The sequence below is a fragment of the Musa acuminata genome, chromosome BXJ2-4 (genome assembly GCF_036884655.1).
Source record: "Musa acuminata AAA Group cultivar baxijiao chromosome BXJ2-4, Cavendish_Baxijiao_AAA, whole genome shotgun sequence".
In the NCBI taxonomy this organism is placed as follows: domain Eukaryota; kingdom Viridiplantae; phylum Streptophyta; class Magnoliopsida; order Zingiberales; family Musaceae; genus Musa; species Musa acuminata.
The window spans coordinates 4,145,451-4,162,629 of record NC_088341.1 but is presented as its reverse complement, the minus strand read 5'-3'; the positions used below and the strand labels follow the sequence as shown (position 1 = coordinate 4,162,629).

Below are 17,179 nucleotides of genomic sequence, written 5' to 3'. Positions count from 1 at the left end.
ACATGCTTGGAAGCTCACTGCTTTCTAAAGGTGCTCTAATGGATGCACACGGTTGCTCTGTTCACTAGAAAAACTTGTATTGCGGTGATCGCTGATCTGAAGACCAACTGGGTTGTGATCTCAATATAATATGCACACAATTCCATGGCAATTCTTCATAGAAAATTGACATATAACTATCTTTATATGTCATGAAGGAGATTGAGGCAATGTCTTCTTTTCCCTGTAACTATCTTGTAAACAAAGGGATATATACAAGACGGCTTAGTGCTCCTCCTCCCAAGCTTCTTGCTTCCACTCCTCCACCTGCTTTATAGCATCAGCCTTCCTTGATCGAAGCTGCTCCAACTCCCCCGCACTGTAGGGAGGAGGCAACGTGCATGGCTCGGAATCGCTGGTCCACTTCACCATTGCCTCCATCAGGAACTCCCTCACACGCCCTTCCTCGCCACAAGCCACGGATTCCAAGCAGAGCTCGGTGGCGTTCTCCGGTAACGTCGGCTCGTACCGCAACAGCTTGGCGTACTCGGTTAGTAGGTGTAACATGTACTGGTACACGAACTCCATCTTCACTTCGTCCAAGATGAAGCTGCTCCCTTCCTTCCCCATGGCTTGCACCTGCAAATATCACAGATAATTAAGCAAGCTTCGGTCGAACGAGCTGAAGCTGTCGAAGGTGGAAGCAGGGCTCACCTTCTCTTGGTGTTTGTTGCCCCAGTCCACTGCAAACTTGATCGACCGGCACTGGTTGTCTTCTCTTATGGGCCAGTAATGGCGTCCTGGCATCAGCCCCCTCGTCATGAAGTCGTGGAAGTGAGTCGTCACGAACAGCGCCGGTGAGTCGCAGGCCAGGATGTACTTCGAGCTCACCGACCACGCCCTCCCCTCAACGAAGATCTTGTACCTGTTATCAAGCAAATTACTGTGTCATCCACAGTTTGTAGCAGAAAGCAGCATCTTTCGGTACCTATAGATGCATTGCTCAGCCAGGTTCGAATCCTTGAACCCGTTCTCGATCTCTTTTACCCAGTCCTATACGAAATATTCACTGTGAATCAGTAAGGAACAGAGAACTGAGATTAATGGAGAAGAGCAACCGCAGTGTTTACCTGTGCATAAACTCGAGCGTTCCAGTCATGTCCATTGGAGGAGTTACATCTCATCAGATCCTTCCGATGGCCGGACACCGTCGGATTGCCTTTCCAGAATGCATATGGCTTCCTTTTCTCCCACGCCATCCTGTCATTCGCTTCTTTCATCTCCTCCCGTAGCACCTCCCATGGCTTTACGTTGATCTCAGGCCTTCCCAGTAATATCCGTGTCAGAGAAGGTAAGGTTGAAAGGCTTGAGAGAAGGCGAATTACCAGCCCCAGAAGGACCAGTCGGGGAAGACGATGTCCACCGTGGAGTCATCCTTGCAGTAGCGGAAGAGTGGCGGCGGCGGGTGCGACGTGTTGTAGTCGTCGGCCCTGACGGTCGGCATGTCCTCGCAGTTGAACATGAGGTCGAGGTCGGGGAGGCGACCGGGGTAGCGGTTCGCGAGCTGCACGAAGCCCCACAGCGTGAAGAGATCTCGCGTCTGGAACACCCGGTGGTACTGGTCCACGTAGACTCGGCCGCCGATCACCAGCAGCCGGAAGGCTGCAAACTGCCGGGCACTCTCCACCATCTTTCTCGTGATTCCCGTCGAGTTCCACGGGCGGAGGTCCTCGTGAATCCACCGGAAGTAGTCCGGGCAGGAAGGAGGTGGCTCGGTTCCGGAGGTGGCGGGGGCCGACGGAGAGGAAGAGGGAGACGGAGTTATCGTCCTTCGGCAGTAATGCGAGGGCGTGGTTGTGTGGTTTGGGCAGGTCAAGGTGACAGGCTTCGGCTGCGGCTGATGGGAGTGTTGTAACCTGGGAACTTGCTCACGCCATGAGCTTATCATGGAGAAGGTCTGCATGCAGAAGGCGATTAAGTTGCACCGTTGCACCAAAAGAGAAACGAAAAAGAAGCATTGCAGTCGCCAACGTGAGCAGAAAATGAGTTGTGAGGGAGAGCTTAATTACCGAGTCATCCATCCATCTCCGGGAGATGACCGCCACGAGGACAAGAAGCACGAGGAAGAAGAAGACGACTCCTTTCGTCGACGACTGTATCGCGCCGACGGCGCCGCCCCCCATTCTGCTCTCTGCTGCGCCGCAGTTAGCTTCCTCTCCGCGCCACCATCTCCTCGGGGCGCTGCCCATGTTTCACCACCTTCGTGGCCGGGGAAGCCGACAAGTTGTCCGTGTGCTTCAAGAAACGGTCGCGATGTTGATGTGATGCACGACTTCAACACCTCATTCCTACTTCTTGAGTTTTGTTTTTTTTTCCTTTTTATATATTAATTAAGTTCATTTCAATTTATTGATGTGCTTTGAAAAAGGGTTCACGATGTTGATGTGTTGCACAACTAAAACACCTCATCTCTATGCCTTGGAAACTACCTAAGAAGATTTATTGTAGAATTCCCAAGTTTTGAGGTTTTATTCACAAAATGCCTACTAAAATTTTCTTGCAAAACACAATCATTATTGAGTTTCACTTAGGTTTTCCATCATATCATCATGAAATATGCATCCTCCAATGCTAAAGTGAGGTTCACAACACACAATAGAAGACAGAAGAAGTGCAGAAGATATGACAATATTTCAAGAAGACAAGAATGCAAAGAACTTTTAGGTTCCTAATAACCTCCAAACTCGTTTAATCTGATAAGTTTCATATTCACTTTGATGACTATAAACTTCAGCTCATTCTTTTTCCAACCAAGCAATGGATAAAGAACTTTCTGTTTGTTTATCAACTTTTTTCGAGGATGAGAAATTAAATACAATAAGAAGCTGTGATGTCCCAACTATATATAGGATCGGTGAACCGACCACATGGATCCACAGAGAACCATCTCTTTCGGGAGATTCGGAGAACATAAAAGAAAAGGCAGTTTAGATGCAGACGAACCTCACTGTCCAGAAATAGCGAACATCTCAAGGTTTGAAGGCTTCAAATGCCAAGAGCTAAAAGCTGGACTTTCTCTAAGCATCTTGAGAGAAGATTGGTATTCATGAGCCATAGCCTGGAAGTTTAGTAAGTCACTCTGATTAGAATCTGGAATACAAACAAACTTCTTCGAGGCTACCGTAAAAGTAATGTGATTATAATCCAGAATACAAGCATACTTCTCCAAGGCTACCATAAAGCAAAACCAGCTAATACTTTGCTATGAATGGAAATAAGATACTCCTGAAGTCTGATTTATTAATTACTATTTGACAGAAAACATGACACTACACGTACATATATTTTCATGGCAAACTTCGCAGCTGAGTTTTCTTTTGACCATATCGAAAAATGCATAGCAGGAAGTGGATTAGGATTAATTGCATGCTGAGGTGTAATTTTTCAATTTAAAAGGACAACATGCAACAACGACATTCATGCTGGTGGGCCATCAGTTGGCATGACAATTGCCCACCAACACGGTTCGACAATCTCGCTATGACTGTTTCAGAAACTCAGCTGCCACTGATCTTCACATCAACAATACCTTGTTACCTTGGCAGTGGTTCACTAAGGTATCAATGAATCCAACATGTCACAGTATAGAAACAAAGAGCTCTATGCAGTGGTTGAGAAAGGTGTGGAATGGAAAACTTGTCAACAACCCTCCCGATTTCTAAGTTCTTTTACAGTTATGTTCTTCAATGACATATACATCAAATATAATATTTAAGCATAGTTAGAACATACGAGTTGTTCCTTCTTTTCGTTTCATATTTTTCAATTATTTTTTATATTTGGTTATTTTTAATATTACTCTTTGGCCAATCACAGACAATTTATCCAGTTGATCCCACCACCAAACTCGGTTCCGTGATAAATCTCAAACCATATATTGATCCTGCAAACATTCTCCTGTTTCTTTTTAACATTTTGGAAGCAAATAACATTGTCTCTAGCAGGCAACAAATTTAAATTTAATTTATGGAGCATCTAGTACCGATCAGATCAATGCGGGAACACACAAGAAATTCTTGTTTAATTGATGAAAATAACGGGATATCAGCAAGCCATGATATTTCACCTTTGGTGCTTCAGTTCTATGAGAACAAATTGTAAGAATAAGTTTCAACTGGATAAATAATGGAACTTAAGCTGTAGACTACATCCATGAAGAGGGGAGAAAAAAATTATATTTTCCATTTTGCAAACAACTAACCATACCTTCAGCCCATGATAAGAGATTTCTGCAGATTGAAGCTGCAAAGATAATCTGGATTGCAATGACACAAAAACTTCCAACAACCTCCTCCTGGTACCAAATAACATTCATGTAAATTTAATATTTTGTACAAGAAATGAGCTTATAGTTAATAAACAACAAGTCAAATAACCTAATAAACTACCATATAAATATCAAAGCATATTAATGTTTCATGAGCTTCCCATAATATCTCTTTTCCTATGGATCCATCGAACCATCTATTGCCAATATAACATCAAAGAGATAGCATGACTGATAATACATATAATAATAATACTTGAAATTCATTGCCTACTTGCATAAAGATGACTCGGTGGATGGAGAGAGCGCCCCTTTTGCAGAAGTGCCTTGTTTCCTCCCTGTTGTTCCCAAGACAACTTCATACAACCCAGATTTATTCCAACAGATAGAATACCTGAGTAAACAAATCATACAAGGTACGCTAGTTCTTTTACTATTAACCTAGAGCAAGAGAATCATAAAAAATAATAAAATCCATCAGTTCTAATTAGAAAAGGTAACAAAACCACATAATACCCGCAAGTTAAATTAGTTTCATCACCGTTTGACTGTTGTAACCTGTCTGCCGGAATAGGAGCCTCGATAATACATGGCTGAAGGACAAAACATGTAATGAGCTAACCATCTTCATGTCAAGAAGACCATCAGAAGTTGCACAAGACAAACCTTGTTCAAATGAAAAGGTTTTGTCAATTTAATATGCAGGCGTTCCATGCAATCATAAATAGCTTTTTCAAGATAATTTGTCTTTACAGACTTTTGAAGACCATCACAAGGAGAAAACCCCACAGTTAAGGTAGATAGATATACTGGTTGCAAAATGTGAAAAAGCAAAGCTCCTGCAATTAACAGAAAAAAGAAGAAATATAAATGGCAGGAAAAATTGGCGAGTTCAGCCTTCATTCTAATATAGTAACAATATATACCATGTTTTGACATCTAAACTGAGATTATACATTCACAATTCTTTGACTTAAAACAGTGATCATCTGACATAGAGACTCTATGTCAAACATAAGTTAGCAACTCAAAATGTCATTTACAGGGACATCCTTTCTTACAATCCTAAAACATCATGAAAATCTCCAGTAGTTCTAAAAATGCTGGCAATCATAACAAGCATAATTGGTAATTTTTAAATAGAATTGGTCTTCTTTCAAAATGCACAAAATGAAACAACTGCCTATTACTAAAATCACTATCATCATAATCTCTAAAGAAGATACCCAGTCATAAGAATTAGTAAGATTTAAGAAACCAAGTTAATTTTTGATCTCAGATAGCCATAATGAAAATTTTTGCTCAACATATTGTTACAATTTCCTAGATAATTTTGAACAAGTCCTTGAATATTTGATTACTTCAGGTAATACAAAGCATGTAGAGCTACTGAAGTGTGATCATTTCCAACATTCAGTCATTATTTCACAGACATGCATATGCTGAAAAAAAAACAAAATTTTAACAACTTGTTACAATTAGAAGGGGAACTCACATATGAATTAAGATGAAAGAAAAGCACAATGGAAGCTAACAATTGCTCTATTATGTAGTATCACAAAGCAGCAAACAAAGATGGTTTATTCAATGATAAACTTGAAAGAAAACCTTGGACTCCAACAACATTCCAGCGGGTTATCTTATTAAAGCAGCTCATGGAATAAGTGGTATCACCACGTCCAGGCTTCCTTTGGACAATTGTTGATATCTGAGGATAGTCACTTGGAAAATGATCACTCTCCTTTATTTGGGACTTTCCATTTTGGCATCCATTTGATTCTGCACTTCCTAGAAGGAAATTAAGTGTTATGCATAATTGCTGAAACCAATCCATAAGCTGTAAAATGTACAATAATATACACATGCACACTAATCCACTTCATAGTTAAGGGAAGCCAAAAATTATCATTTAGAGTGTATGGTAAAACAGTTCTAAGAGTCAAAGTAATTAATTCAAGAAAAAAGAGGTTCTACGAGTTAGCTTTTAATAACCATAACAGCAGGATCAATGCCAGGGTATGGCGAAAAAATAATGATATTTGGGCTTAAATCTGGAACTAGAAAGGTTGTTTTCTGCTTAGAGGAAAAACCTTAGGCACAATTTGGGAATATAAAGAGACATACCTGATGAACCTCCAATTTTGGCTGATAGATCTGTTTGAACTGGAAGTTCACGTGGTTGTAGCGTAGGATATGAAAAAACTCCACCTACATATGAGAGAAATGTAAATATACAAAAGAAATAAGGAAAGAAAGATAGTTCGTTTCTAAAATTTAAGTGCACAATGGAATAATCAAGGAGGAGAAAAGAGGAAAATAAATTAGAAGGAAGCCATACAAGGAAGTTGGGTGATATACAAATGTAATCCCCATCCAGGATTCATCCTGTACTTCGTCTGGCCGCAGCAACTGGTATCCAAACCAAAAGCTGACTTTGATGCATCAGCAAACCCCACATCATCTCTACTCGTCTGATGAATGCGATCAAGACGTTCAATTTCAGCATAGAAGTACCTGTTCTCCTTCCAAAATTATCTTTTTTAACCATTGGAAACGAAAACTGACTGCTTTCGCCAAAAAAATATCTGTTTTGGTGTGAAGAGGGTACCTCAGCAGCGTTCGACGCGCGATGATCTCGGCATGGGAGTCATTGACGACGTCTCCCGTAGGGCTCAAGAGGGAGCCCCCTATGCACTTGGTCCCGGTGCCCAGGGCCACGACCTCGAGACCTGAAACGCGAAGGAAAGACTAGGGTTTCGGGATGGGTTTAGGACTCTAGAGGCCGAAGCGAAAGGATCGGATCAGCGTACCCTGGGTTGGGGAGGAGAGGAGGAAAGCGGCGACGACAGTGGTTTCCCGGCCCTGAGGCTTCCCTTTCTTGGGGAGCGAGCGGTACAGAGAGAGTACGGCTTCGGAGACCTTCTCCCCCCACCTGCTCTTCTCCGGCTCCTCATCCCATTCCGACAGTGAGGCGCAAGCAAGCGGAAGCCGCGACGACATGGCGGCGCTCTCTCCCTCCTCTCCGGTCGCGCCTTCACTTGGCGAGCGAAAGGAGGGCCCCCTCTCACAATTAAATTACGATTTTGCCATTCATCATATTAACAGGACATATTAACCATTTCTCATGTGATTAACATTAGTAATTTCAAATCAAAATATATGATACTGAACATTTAAAAGATCCTTACTATCCTTATAAGTTTCCAAAAATACAAATATTAATTATAATATGCATTTATTAGCTTCTAAGGATATATTAATATTTTTGTATTAATTCCAAAGACATCAAATTCTATTGACATTTCATTGCACAATGACTACAAAACTTTCATTTTGGTTTATTATTAGTCAAATGGTGTATCAATGCTTTTACTTAAGGTCTATCATACCGAAATGTACTGTTCGTACTGGGCGGTATGTACTGATCCGACAGGTTATCGATACGTAAACCATCTGGTATCGTTACAGTGCTACAATACTATACTGTAGCACTACTACAATATAAAAAAAAATATTCAGTACATCAGGACGCACCGCTCAGTACGTCCTAATGTACCGCCCGGTACACCGGTACCGTATCGTACCGAGTCCGGGTCGAAACGTCGGTACGGTATAATGAACCTTGTTTTTACTAACATCCTCTATATATATATATATATATATATATATATATATATATATATATATATATATATATATATATATATATATATATATATATATATATATATATATAGTGTGTGTGTGTGTGTGTTTGTGCACACATTGATAAGCGTGCACATCCTTATTAATGCTTTTACTAACATCCACAATGAACAACACACACTCTATATATATATATATATATATAGAGAGAGAGAGAGAGAGAGAGTGTGTGTTTAATCTGGCCTACTAAGCATCCACCCACTCCATCAAATGCTATAAACGGACAAGTCTTTTTGATTGAAAACATTGTTTCACTTCATTAAAAGAAAAGAAAATAATAACCCCCATAATCAAAAAGATCATATAGTTATCAATCATGTAATAAAAAATATTTTTTTATGAATTATAATTTACTGAATATTTTTACATAAATTATAATTCATATTGCAAAGAAAGAATCTTTCTTATGAAGGAAGTATTCATTCACTGTTTTGGATTGCCTAAAGCTCTCAATAAAGTGGAATAAAGGCAGTGTGTGGAAACTGTAACCGCTGGCTTTTTGTATGGGACAGCTTGTTGATGGCTTGACCATGCTTATCTCCACCTCCTTAAGCTTTCTTTGGGCTCCTAAAGGTATAACTTGCTCTCCAATCCTCTCCTTGTTGTTCCCTGTTAAGCTTAGCTTGCCTTTCCCATGCCCACACTGCCTCTTTGGCTCTTCCTATAAGAGTTGTCTTGATCCATCTCTCCAGCCTTCAGCCTCCTGCATCCATCATCACCAAATTCCCTTGAGTTTTATGAGAGGGTGGAAGGTCAGAGATGGTTAAGCTGACGTTGGTGGGCAGGTTGAGAGATGGCATGCCCTTGTCTCAGACACCAGCCCACTTGATCGAAGACAATGAGGCCTTCTTACAATCTTACAGGCAGAAGGCAGTGCTTGTGCTTAGGGAGATCTCAGCAGGAGCTTTGACAAAGCCCAAGATGACCATCCTCGTTGATCACTGCTGTTTCCAGTAAGTTTCATCTTTTGAATGGTTATAGAAAGCAGAACAGGAGAGAGTGAGGTTGCATGAAAGACTCATCTGATGATGACATGATCATAGGAGAGCACAAGTATGGTGTTTCTTTGATCTCCTGACCCCTAGTTTCTTCGTGCATAAATTGGTATCCAGCTATCTCATTGGAAATGGAACTTGCTGCATTGCTCTCTGTGATGCCTGGTATCCAAGGAAGCTGGCATTTCACTATCTGCAGGATCTCCATGAGGAACTTGAGAAGGTAGACAACAGAATTGTAGAGTCATTCTTGGAGCCATATTCGTTCACAAGATTTGGTAACTCATTTTGTTTGAATGATTTTTACCTAACACATTGAGTTTTTTCTGCTTAATTTGATACTCTGGTAAACATCATGCCTTGTAGATTATGTCATTGGCAATATCAGAAACCGGTATTTGGACACGAGAACTCAGGCAAATCTATATAAGCTGAATTCTGATCGCAGAAACTATGTCGATATCCCCACACAAGAGTTCTCTAACATACTGAGGAACTGTCAAACATCAGGTGAAATCCCCAAGTTTGTTTTCTTTTATGTGGAAGATGTAGAATATAGTTTGTGTAGAGATTAGAACTGTTTGTGTAAATTGCAGGAACTGATGTGGGAACATCTGCTACCATCACCCATGCACAAGCTACAATTTGGAGCTCACATCTTCTTGAGGTCAGTATGAAAGCAGTTGCCTGAGGCAATTTTGTGCAGCAAAAACACAGCATCAGAAAGAGAACCTTTATTTGTCTTGGCACAAGCAGGTGATTGCCTTGAAATGGACTCCAATCACAATTCTTGTGATGGTAGCTGCAATCCTCTTGTGGACTGGTGTTGTCCTGAATGAGTATAACACACTGACAGCATGGTGATATCCAAGAACTATGGGAGTGGAGACAGCAACTGGTATGATTCAAAGAAGCACTACCAATTCGGCCATCAGCGGATGCAAAAGTGATGACTTTGATGTAATTCACATTGATGATCGATCTACTTGTGAATTCTGCCCCGAGAGACTTGAATTCATTCAAGATATCAAAATACCAGAAGATTTTCACCTTCAAATGAATTATGAATTGGTGATCTAAATGATGAAAACCAAAAGAAGAGAATTCGTAAATCTGGAAGTTCTTCTAAACAAGTCCATACTAATTAGTTAAGTACACAAAGAATTGTGTTACAAATACTAGATTCTATGTAACCTCATTCTGCCAATTAGGCAACTGATGTTAAAAAATTATTTGTTCATTTCCTTCTGCAATGATGCAATTCATGTAGAATGATTGTTTCATATGAATTCATGTCTTGAAGAGTTGACATTATGCCGCTGAGTTCTTTCAAGTGTAGGTAGATTTCCAAGCTCACATCAATTGCTAAGAAGATCATGCACTGAGTCTAGTTACCAAACAATCTTAGCAATGCTTTATCAAGAACGATTGTGTACTATAACCTTGATTAATCCTAATATGTTGCTTGTTGATTTCAAGAATTCAAGCCAGAATTCTGTCACAGAGAACATTTTCACAGGCATGATTTTATGTTTGTGATTTAATGAAATTGAGTGTAGTTAACTGAGATGCCTGCACAATGCTCATAAGCATTCTACATTTTTCTCCAAATCTTTCCTATGAACTTTTTGATTCATGACATCATAATTTTGAGTATGGACTAGCAATTGATTTCATGAATTGTTACAATTTGTTGATGAAGAAGATAACTTGTGCCTTCCGTCATGGTGCGGAGAAGAGCTCAACAAGCCACGAAGGGCCAAGAACACGAATTATATGAGCAACAACAATAAGGCATAATGTCTCAATCTAGATTGATTACATGATTGAGCTTTATACAAAGCAATGTCTCAAACAAGTCATTAAAGAACTTATTACATGAATTGTGGGACTAAAAGTTATTTAGCTATTGCATTTCAGTCATACTCTCATTGTCTTTAGTAAATAACACTGAATTTGAAGGAATGAGAACCATCAATGTTTACCATCAGCTCAAACTCTCATTCAAACTGCCCACAAGTGTTGGTGAATCTGAAACCATTTGGAACGATGACATTATTTCCATACTGTGCATCGACTTGTGAAGCTGTGTAGAAATTATTGCAGTGCCACTGATTGTTAATTGCATCATCCAAGTTGAACAAGCTGTCCCAGTTGGCCTGCTCAAATGACAAGAAATCAGCAAATAAAACCTTGGGGAAGTGATCTGCTGCTGTCCTGTTTTGGACACCACCAATGTTTTGACTCACAGATTGGTCATAGTTCTTCAGACATGCTTCAAGTGCCTCAGTATATCCTCTTGCAGCACTTGGAACACCATGATCATTCTCTTCTTTGTGCATTGTTAGCCTTTGGATGGTCAGATTAAGAGCTGAGCTTGCTGAGCTAGAGGTGTGTAGTTCTTGAGGCTTTGTGATCTTCTTCTTCATGTAGGAGTTCCAGTGGTTCTTAACTTCATTGTCTGTTCTTCCAGGTAGTTGCATTGCTATTTGTGACCACCTGTAACAAAATAATGCATATGTATCATCTATTTTTTGCTATTTTTTTCTAGTGATCAGTGGTCAGATAAAAATGTGAAACTAAATATTCATGAAAGATTGCAAAATGTTAAATATCATCCTTCGGAAGATGATTGATTTCATTGGAAGAGTTTGTGGTGGTTCTTTATGACATTAAAATTGACAACAAGATTTCGTCGAAATCAGATCCAAATTGTTCGTTACAGCTATGAAGTATAGAATGATATATGCATGCCAAACTTGGATACTACAAGTTTTAATATAGTATTTCCATCTAACAATTATTTCCTTGTATGTTTTGCATTATCTAACCCATGAAATCCATTTAAACTGCCAATATGGAATGTCAAATAGGGGTATTTTTGTTATTGGATCAGAATTCAGATGTTGATGTTGAATTGGCATATTCAAAATCTAACTTTTGGTTCAATCATTTTGCAGATATCTGTGTTGTTTACTTCATTCTAACTGCTAAGAGTAAACAATTTGGAAATCTGAAAAATAGCTTACTTGTTCCCCAACTTGGACTGAAGCTTCACGATGGTCTCCTCCTCCTCTGGTGAAAAGTTTCCACGTTTTAGACCAGGCCTGAGGTAGTTGATCCATCTCAATCTGCAACTCTTTCCATTTCGCCGCAAGCCTATCAGAATCAAGCAATATAAAAAGGCAGAGAAGAATTTTCTGCAGAGAAACACTACCCATGCAAACAAATCTGAACATGATTTATTTTGTTTCATCAGCATAAGAAGAGTAAAACTTACCTGCAGGAGGCCTTGAGAACCGATCAAGAAGAAGGAAACAAGTCGCAAGAAGTCTTTCTTTCATTTTCAGCAAGATTTAATTATATATGCAGTAATGAAACTGCATATCAGAAATAAGTTACAAAGCTGTAGGTTGTTCTACTTGCTAGCTATTGTTGCATTGCATGACATCGATATCAAAAATATATAGCAGATGATATAAATTGCAAGAAAGATGCAGTCTGTGATGGTTCTTATTAGAGGACACTTGATCGTTTATATCTGGATTAATTCTGATGTATTCTCCTCCACATTCATAGTGCAGATAATGTGTCGTTGTATACTAGTCATTTCTGTACTAAAGTGTGAATCTGAATGCCATTGTTTGTAGAAAGACAGCTTACTCTGCAGATCTTAATTAGACCCGCAGGAAAAGATTACATGTGTGAAGTGTTGAGGCAAAGAAACTGAATGCATTAATGCAAGAGCTCACCAGCTTTGGCAGGAACTTCACTCCAACAGCTGACTCCATGCTGAAGGATTGAATCTCTGAGCTTTTGGTCCTCATCAGGTGACCATAGCCCCTTCCTGTAATCCACCTCTGGCTTCTTGCAGTTCTTAAACTCTGTCCTCATCTTGCAGCTGTCACAAGGCAACCCCAGCCTACCAATTCAGGGGATAGATGATGAGAAGACTCAACTTCGGTCTCTGGTTCTGCATGATGCTCGAACGACAAAGCTTAGGATTTAAAGAGGTAATCACTACTACTTCATATATTTTTTATCCATAGAAAATTAATTTCCTGATCACATTCAATAAACAAATTTATAAAGATGCATTAATGATCAAGGCTTTGCACTGTTTGTTATTGGTCATGATTTTTTATTATCAACCAGAGAGATTGTTTTCACAGGAACCCAAGTTTCAGTAGAGTCCTGATTAAAATTTTGCATGAACTCAGCCAATTGTATCAAAAGGTTGAAAATAAGCAAGCTGTTTTCAAAGTAAGACCAAATTTATTAAAAACCGAGGTCTTTAAGTTTATCATCAATCATTCTGCAGCATCTGACTCTTTGATGTGCCAGTTTAACTACAGTTGAAAGCTTGCATTTTTGTGTTAGTTCCAAACATGGAACATCAACTCATTAATTAACTCAGAACTCATCTCTCTGACTTTCTTCTCTTCTTTCTCATCTTCTGTAGTCCAAGCAAAGTTCCATGGCAAGTCCAAATCCTCGAGTCCTCCGAACTTACCATATCAGCTTAATTTACACATGCAATTTAGATAGGTATTGTTAAATTGATGACAATGCTTAATTTCCACAAATAGGAATGACTACTAGAAATTTGGCTTTCTCTCTCACTGTGAACTCTTATACCTTTAATATAAATAAAAAATTAGGATCCCCCTCTCATGTTTGCTTCATTTGGTTCTACATTGTAGGCAAGCTAGATTTACCTTCATGGTGCTTAAAGTTCTCATCAACCCAACTTGTCGAATTCTAACTGATGTATCTACATGGATTGGTGAATGAGGTTAATACAAATATGAAACACAAAACTGGGTTTTCTTTATGGCACATAGAATGCTAAGGATGTTGAGGAGTGCTTGTCAATCTTAGTAGGATATGGAAAAGGTTAGGCTTATGTTTAAAGGTTGGTTAAAATACTTAAAGAGTAAGCTGAATCCATTGCAGAATGGCCTGAAACTTCTGAATATAGAATGATACAGAACAGTAAGCTGTCATTTTCCTTGGCCAATTCACTGGCTGGGATTTCATCCTCAGTGTGATAAAGAAAACTCCCAATAAAAGGGAATAATCTTCATTAATTATCTCTACATGTTACTTCATGAAGCTTCACCTAGTCCAGCTTCCACATGCTTGGTATGTATTAAAGGTCAACAACCAGCCATTAATTGTATCAAAGCTGACCAAGAATAATCTTACTGTATCATCATAAAAAAAGAAAGAAATATATAACTTTCCTGTTGGCATCCATAACACTAAATTAAACATTATTGGTCAATAGTTTCCATGATTGGGGACTGGTAATTAAGAACAGATATGAAGGTTAGGCATGGCTACCCAAGTGGGTTGTACAAGACCTAATCTACAGAACATGTTTCTTCCCCAGTTGATGACTCAAACTAGTGATGCAGGAATCTTGTGGACAAGCCAAGTGGTATCTAAATACTGTTAGACATCTACTACCTCTATCATTTGGTGAATCTAAAACAAAATGTTTATTGCAGTATTACTGAAGCATGGACAAACTGAGTACTTCAAGTAATTAAGAATTCAATATTGTTATATTGACTTCAAGGAAATGTGCAAATCTTTTTTTGTGGACAAAATACCAGCTCCTTCACAAAATGAATCTGTACTATCAACTAATCCCTTTGACATTTGAATCATCAAGCCTTCTAAGAAATTGTTTATTCTTTCACTCAGTCATGAAATGCTGTGTTAATAAAGTGAATAAAATTATGTGAATTGAGAAGGATTGGGTCTTCTGATTGATTACTTTATTGATTTCTGCCATTCTTAGTTTAGCTAATAGTGGCAGAGAAAAGGTCAACACTTGATGAAGATTCCTCAAGCATCAGAAGCTCTCTTTAGAAGAAAAAAGAAAAATATCCTTCATTATAATGAAGTAAAAGGCAATTGATTGGCCGTTCCGAAAAGATCATTAACATACATTAAATAACCTATATCATGCTCCAATTTATGTAATGTTGCTCTGACCAATCCAAATGTTTCACTAGAGACAGATTTAATTTTTTTTTGTCTTGATTAACAATAAATTGAAAATATTATTGTGATTGATTGTTGGATGTTGGTCAATGATTCATGTGGATAATATTCCATGCATATCCCTCTATGGACAATTATTTTCATATTTATCCCTCTCAATGTGAGATATTCAAAAATTCATTTAATTTAAATTATTTTCTTTTTTAATTTTTTGAATTTTTACTTTCATTTCTTAAGGCATATATTTTATTCTTAAATTCTTAACTCGCATCCCTTAGGTTCATACTAACATCTACATTTCTATTCATACGATGAATAATGTAATGGGCATTGTATCCAAAATATGACAGATAACAATCATTATTGATAAAATAACAAATAAAATAAATCACTAATAGCTCTATGATGTGAGTCAAAATTCTTAATCTCGATTAACAAAAACCAAAAATATTATTGTGATTGATTGATGGAAGAAGACTTGTCAATGATTCATATTGACATAATTACGTAAATACCCATCAAAGTTCAGTTATTTTAATATTCACTCCTTTGAATATGAAATATCGATATATTACTTCGAGTTAATTTACCAACTGTCACTCTCATTTCCTAAACGCATATAACCAATTCTTATGTTCTTATATGACATACCGATAATTTAGATTAATGTAATATGTTTTGTAAAAAAAATATGACATATCATTATCTTTTTTGGTCCACAAACAACAAAACACATGGCATTGTTGAATGGTAAAATACGTTAAAAAATGAAATGAAATTAATAATACTTTAAAATAAAAACAAAACATAAAGGGGCGTTGCGAGAATCGAACTCGCGACCTCTCGCACCCAAAGCGAGAATCATACCACTAGACCAAACGCCCATTTCATGATTATGGGTAAAAATATTATAATTTATAATTAATTATCTATTTATCTTAATTTTCCTAGAGAAAATATTAGTAAAAGGGATTACACCTTAAATATTAATTTGGTGATAATATACCAAATTCTCTTATTAAAGATTGAGCATTTAAAATCTTATTCGACATATTTAGAAAGGTCAATTGATTTAGTAAAGACTTTGACTTATCATTAATATATATATGTGTGTGTGTGTTAGATTATTACAATAGATGCTTAAAAGTTAAAAGTAGAGAGAGAAGTATCTATAATTAGGATATACAATATGTAATACTATAAATCCACTTACATATAAGGTTTTGATTAAACTGATGATGTTCCTATTATAATTTGGAAGAATGGCATAAGATACTAATACTAACATATCATAACATTCATAATTTTAGAATCATAATGTATGATGAATTATTACCACCGATTAAAATAGGTAATTTATTCTCTCTCTAAGAGTTTTTTTTTTTTATACGTGATAAGATTATTTAGTCTCATATTGACTGATCTTCTAAATGGTTGGCTGATCGACTAAATGGTTGGCTCTCTTATGGGAGAGAGCATTAATAGGATTATTTAGTTTCATATTGATTGAGTAACCTATATCTACCACATAAAATGGATAATTAGAGTTGATAATTTTATTTTTATTATATTTTAATCTATCATATGCTAACTTTATTATAAATATATATATTTTTTATATTTTTGTTGGGTTAGCCTAAAAAGGTTAATCTCTCATATTTACTAGTCGATTGAGATAGTCATATATAATGATAAATCATGATTATATTATTAAAAGCTATGGTAATAATGAGTTTCATTCTTGCTCCGAAAATAAATTTTGAAAGCCTTTTCTTGTGTTATAATGCATATAACTTAGGTCATTAGAATCAATTTATGATCATTTTGTAAAACTTCCACATAATTTCCTTTGGATCGAGCTAACATATGTTATGGTCATTTATTTTATCTAAAAAATTTCAGTCCTAAAAATTGTACCAAAGATTTCATTTCATACCTCTCATCCCATATGTGCACAGTCCTAAAAAAATAATTCATAAAATTCATTATTTGAAATCTTTTTTAAAAATTACTTATGATGGGATGGAATTCGTTATTTATCATTTTAAAAATAATTAATCTCATAACTTATTTATTTTGGATGAAACGAATAATTCCACGTGTCACGGCCGGTCCCATTTCCATCAGCAACAACATTTCAGATGATCCCTCCACGTCG

At 37.5% G+C, this 17,179-nt stretch overlaps 4 protein-coding genes and 1 non-coding gene across 8 annotated transcripts; 1 reads left to right on the top strand and 4 right to left on the bottom strand.

Moving 5' to 3' along the window:
- Positions 1-92: 92 nt before the first annotated feature.
- Positions 93-3,095, bottom strand: LOC135609573 (uncharacterized). The gene is made up of 7 exons (XM_065102965.1): positions 2,983-3,095; positions 2,049-2,274; positions 1,365-1,936; positions 1,110-1,302; positions 968-1,032; positions 694-904; positions 93-618 (listed from the first exon to the last, which is right to left on the bottom strand). The coding sequence occupies exons 2-7, from the start codon at positions 2,226-2,228 to the stop codon at positions 265-267; spliced, it is 1,575 nt and encodes a 524-aa protein (XP_064959037.1). The 5' UTR covers positions 2,229-2,274; positions 2,983-3,095; the 3' UTR covers positions 93-264.
- On the bottom strand, positions 2,587-7,354 carry LOC135609575 (tRNA-specific adenosine deaminase TAD1-like). Of its 3 annotated transcripts, none has more exons than XM_065102967.1 (10): positions 7,117-7,354; positions 6,915-7,035; positions 6,645-6,820; positions 6,431-6,514; positions 5,915-6,094; positions 4,973-5,145; positions 4,823-4,899; positions 4,581-4,700; positions 4,246-4,333; positions 2,587-3,097 (listed from the first exon to the last, which is right to left on the bottom strand). In XM_065102967.1, exons 1-10 carry the CDS (start codon positions 7,304-7,306, stop codon positions 2,984-2,986), a joined length of 1,323 nt encoding a protein of 440 aa, XP_064959039.1. In that variant the 5' UTR covers positions 7,307-7,354; the 3' UTR covers positions 2,587-2,983. The 3 variants fall into 3 exon arrangements, with proteins under 3 accessions (XP_064959039.1, XP_064959041.1, XP_064959040.1); XM_065102969.1 differs by having other exon boundaries at positions 4,848-4,899; XM_065102968.1 differs by having other exon boundaries at positions 5,915-6,085.
- A 1,274-nt stretch (positions 7,355-8,628) lies between these two features.
- Positions 8,629-10,134, top strand: LOC135609576 (25.3 kDa vesicle transport protein SEC22-1-like). The gene is made up of 5 exons (XM_065102970.1): positions 8,629-8,964; positions 9,124-9,284; positions 9,373-9,516; positions 9,603-9,673; positions 9,763-10,134. Exons 1-5 carry the CDS (start codon positions 8,771-8,773, stop codon positions 9,868-9,870), a joined length of 678 nt encoding a protein of 225 aa, XP_064959042.1. The 5' UTR covers positions 8,629-8,770; the 3' UTR covers positions 9,871-10,134.
- A 660-nt stretch (positions 10,135-10,794) lies between these two features.
- On the bottom strand, positions 10,795-13,170 carry LOC103980683 (transcription factor LAF1-like). Of its 2 annotated transcripts, XM_018825011.2 has the most exons (4): positions 12,759-13,170; positions 12,036-12,165; positions 11,256-11,505; positions 10,795-11,165 (listed from the first exon to the last, which is right to left on the bottom strand). In XM_018825011.2, the coding sequence occupies exons 1-4, from the start codon at positions 12,898-12,900 to the stop codon at positions 11,007-11,009; spliced, it is 681 nt and encodes a 226-aa protein (XP_018680556.1). In that variant the 5' UTR covers positions 12,901-13,170; the 3' UTR covers positions 10,795-11,006. The 2 variants fall into 2 exon arrangements, with proteins under 2 accessions (XP_018680556.1, XP_009395418.1); XM_009397143.3 differs by having other exon boundaries at positions 10,795-11,505; positions 12,759-13,168.
- Positions 13,171-15,833: 2,663 nt separating this feature from the next.
- On the bottom strand, positions 15,834-15,905 carry TRNAP-UGG (transfer RNA proline (anticodon UGG)). The gene has a single exon. It is a non-coding gene; the product is annotated as a tRNA-Pro (tRNA).
- Between the last annotated feature and the right edge of the window lie 1,274 nt (positions 15,906-17,179).

Excerpts from the sequence above, each read along its gene's own strand:
- LOC135609575 (XM_065102967.1), bottom strand. The coding sequence starts at position 7,306 with ATGTCGTCGCGGCTTCCGCTTGCTTGCGCCTCACTGTCGGAATGGGAT. Across the intron at positions 5,146-5,914 it reads GAATGTTGTTGGAGTCCAAG|GAGCTTTGCTTTTTCACATT; the intron begins GTTTTCTTTCAA and ends TGTTAATTGCAG. Across the intron at positions 3,098-4,245 it reads TCTCTTATCATGGGCTGAAG|GCTATGGCTCATGAATACCA; the intron begins GTATGGTTAGTT and ends CTAAACTTCCAG.
- LOC135609573 (XM_065102965.1), bottom strand. The coding sequence starts at position 2,228 with ATGGGCAGCGCCCCGAGGAGATGGTGGCGCGGAGAGGAAGCTAACTGC. Across the intron at positions 1,937-2,048 it reads GGAGATGGATGGATGACTCG|ACCTTCTCCATGATAAGCTC; the intron begins GTAATTAAGCTC and ends TTCTGCATGCAG. Across the intron at positions 1,303-1,364 it reads GACTGGTCCTTCTGGGGCTG|GCCTGAGATCAACGTAAAGC; the intron begins GTAATTCGCCTT and ends ATTACTGGGAAG.
- LOC103980683 (XM_009397143.3), bottom strand. The coding sequence starts at position 12,900 with ATGAGGACAGAGTTTAAGAACTGCAAGAAGCCAGAGGTGGATTACAGG. Across the intron at positions 12,166-12,758 it reads TGAAGTTCCTGCCAAAGCTG|GCTTGCGGCGAAATGGAAAG; the intron begins GTGAGCTCTTGC and ends TGATTCTGATAG. Across the intron at positions 11,506-12,035 it reads CAGTCCAAGTTGGGGAACAA|GTGGTCACAAATAGCAATGC; the intron begins GTAAGCTATTTT and ends ATTTTGTTACAG.
- LOC135609576 (XM_065102970.1), top strand. The coding sequence starts at position 8,771 with ATGGTTAAGCTGACGTTGGTGGGCAGGTTGAGAGATGGCATGCCCTTG. Across the intron at positions 9,285-9,372 it reads ATATTCGTTCACAAGATTTG|ATTATGTCATTGGCAATATC; the intron begins GTAACTCATTTT and ends CATGCCTTGTAG. Across the intron at positions 9,517-9,602 it reads GAGGAACTGTCAAACATCAG|GAACTGATGTGGGAACATCT; the intron begins GTGAAATCCCCA and ends TGTAAATTGCAG.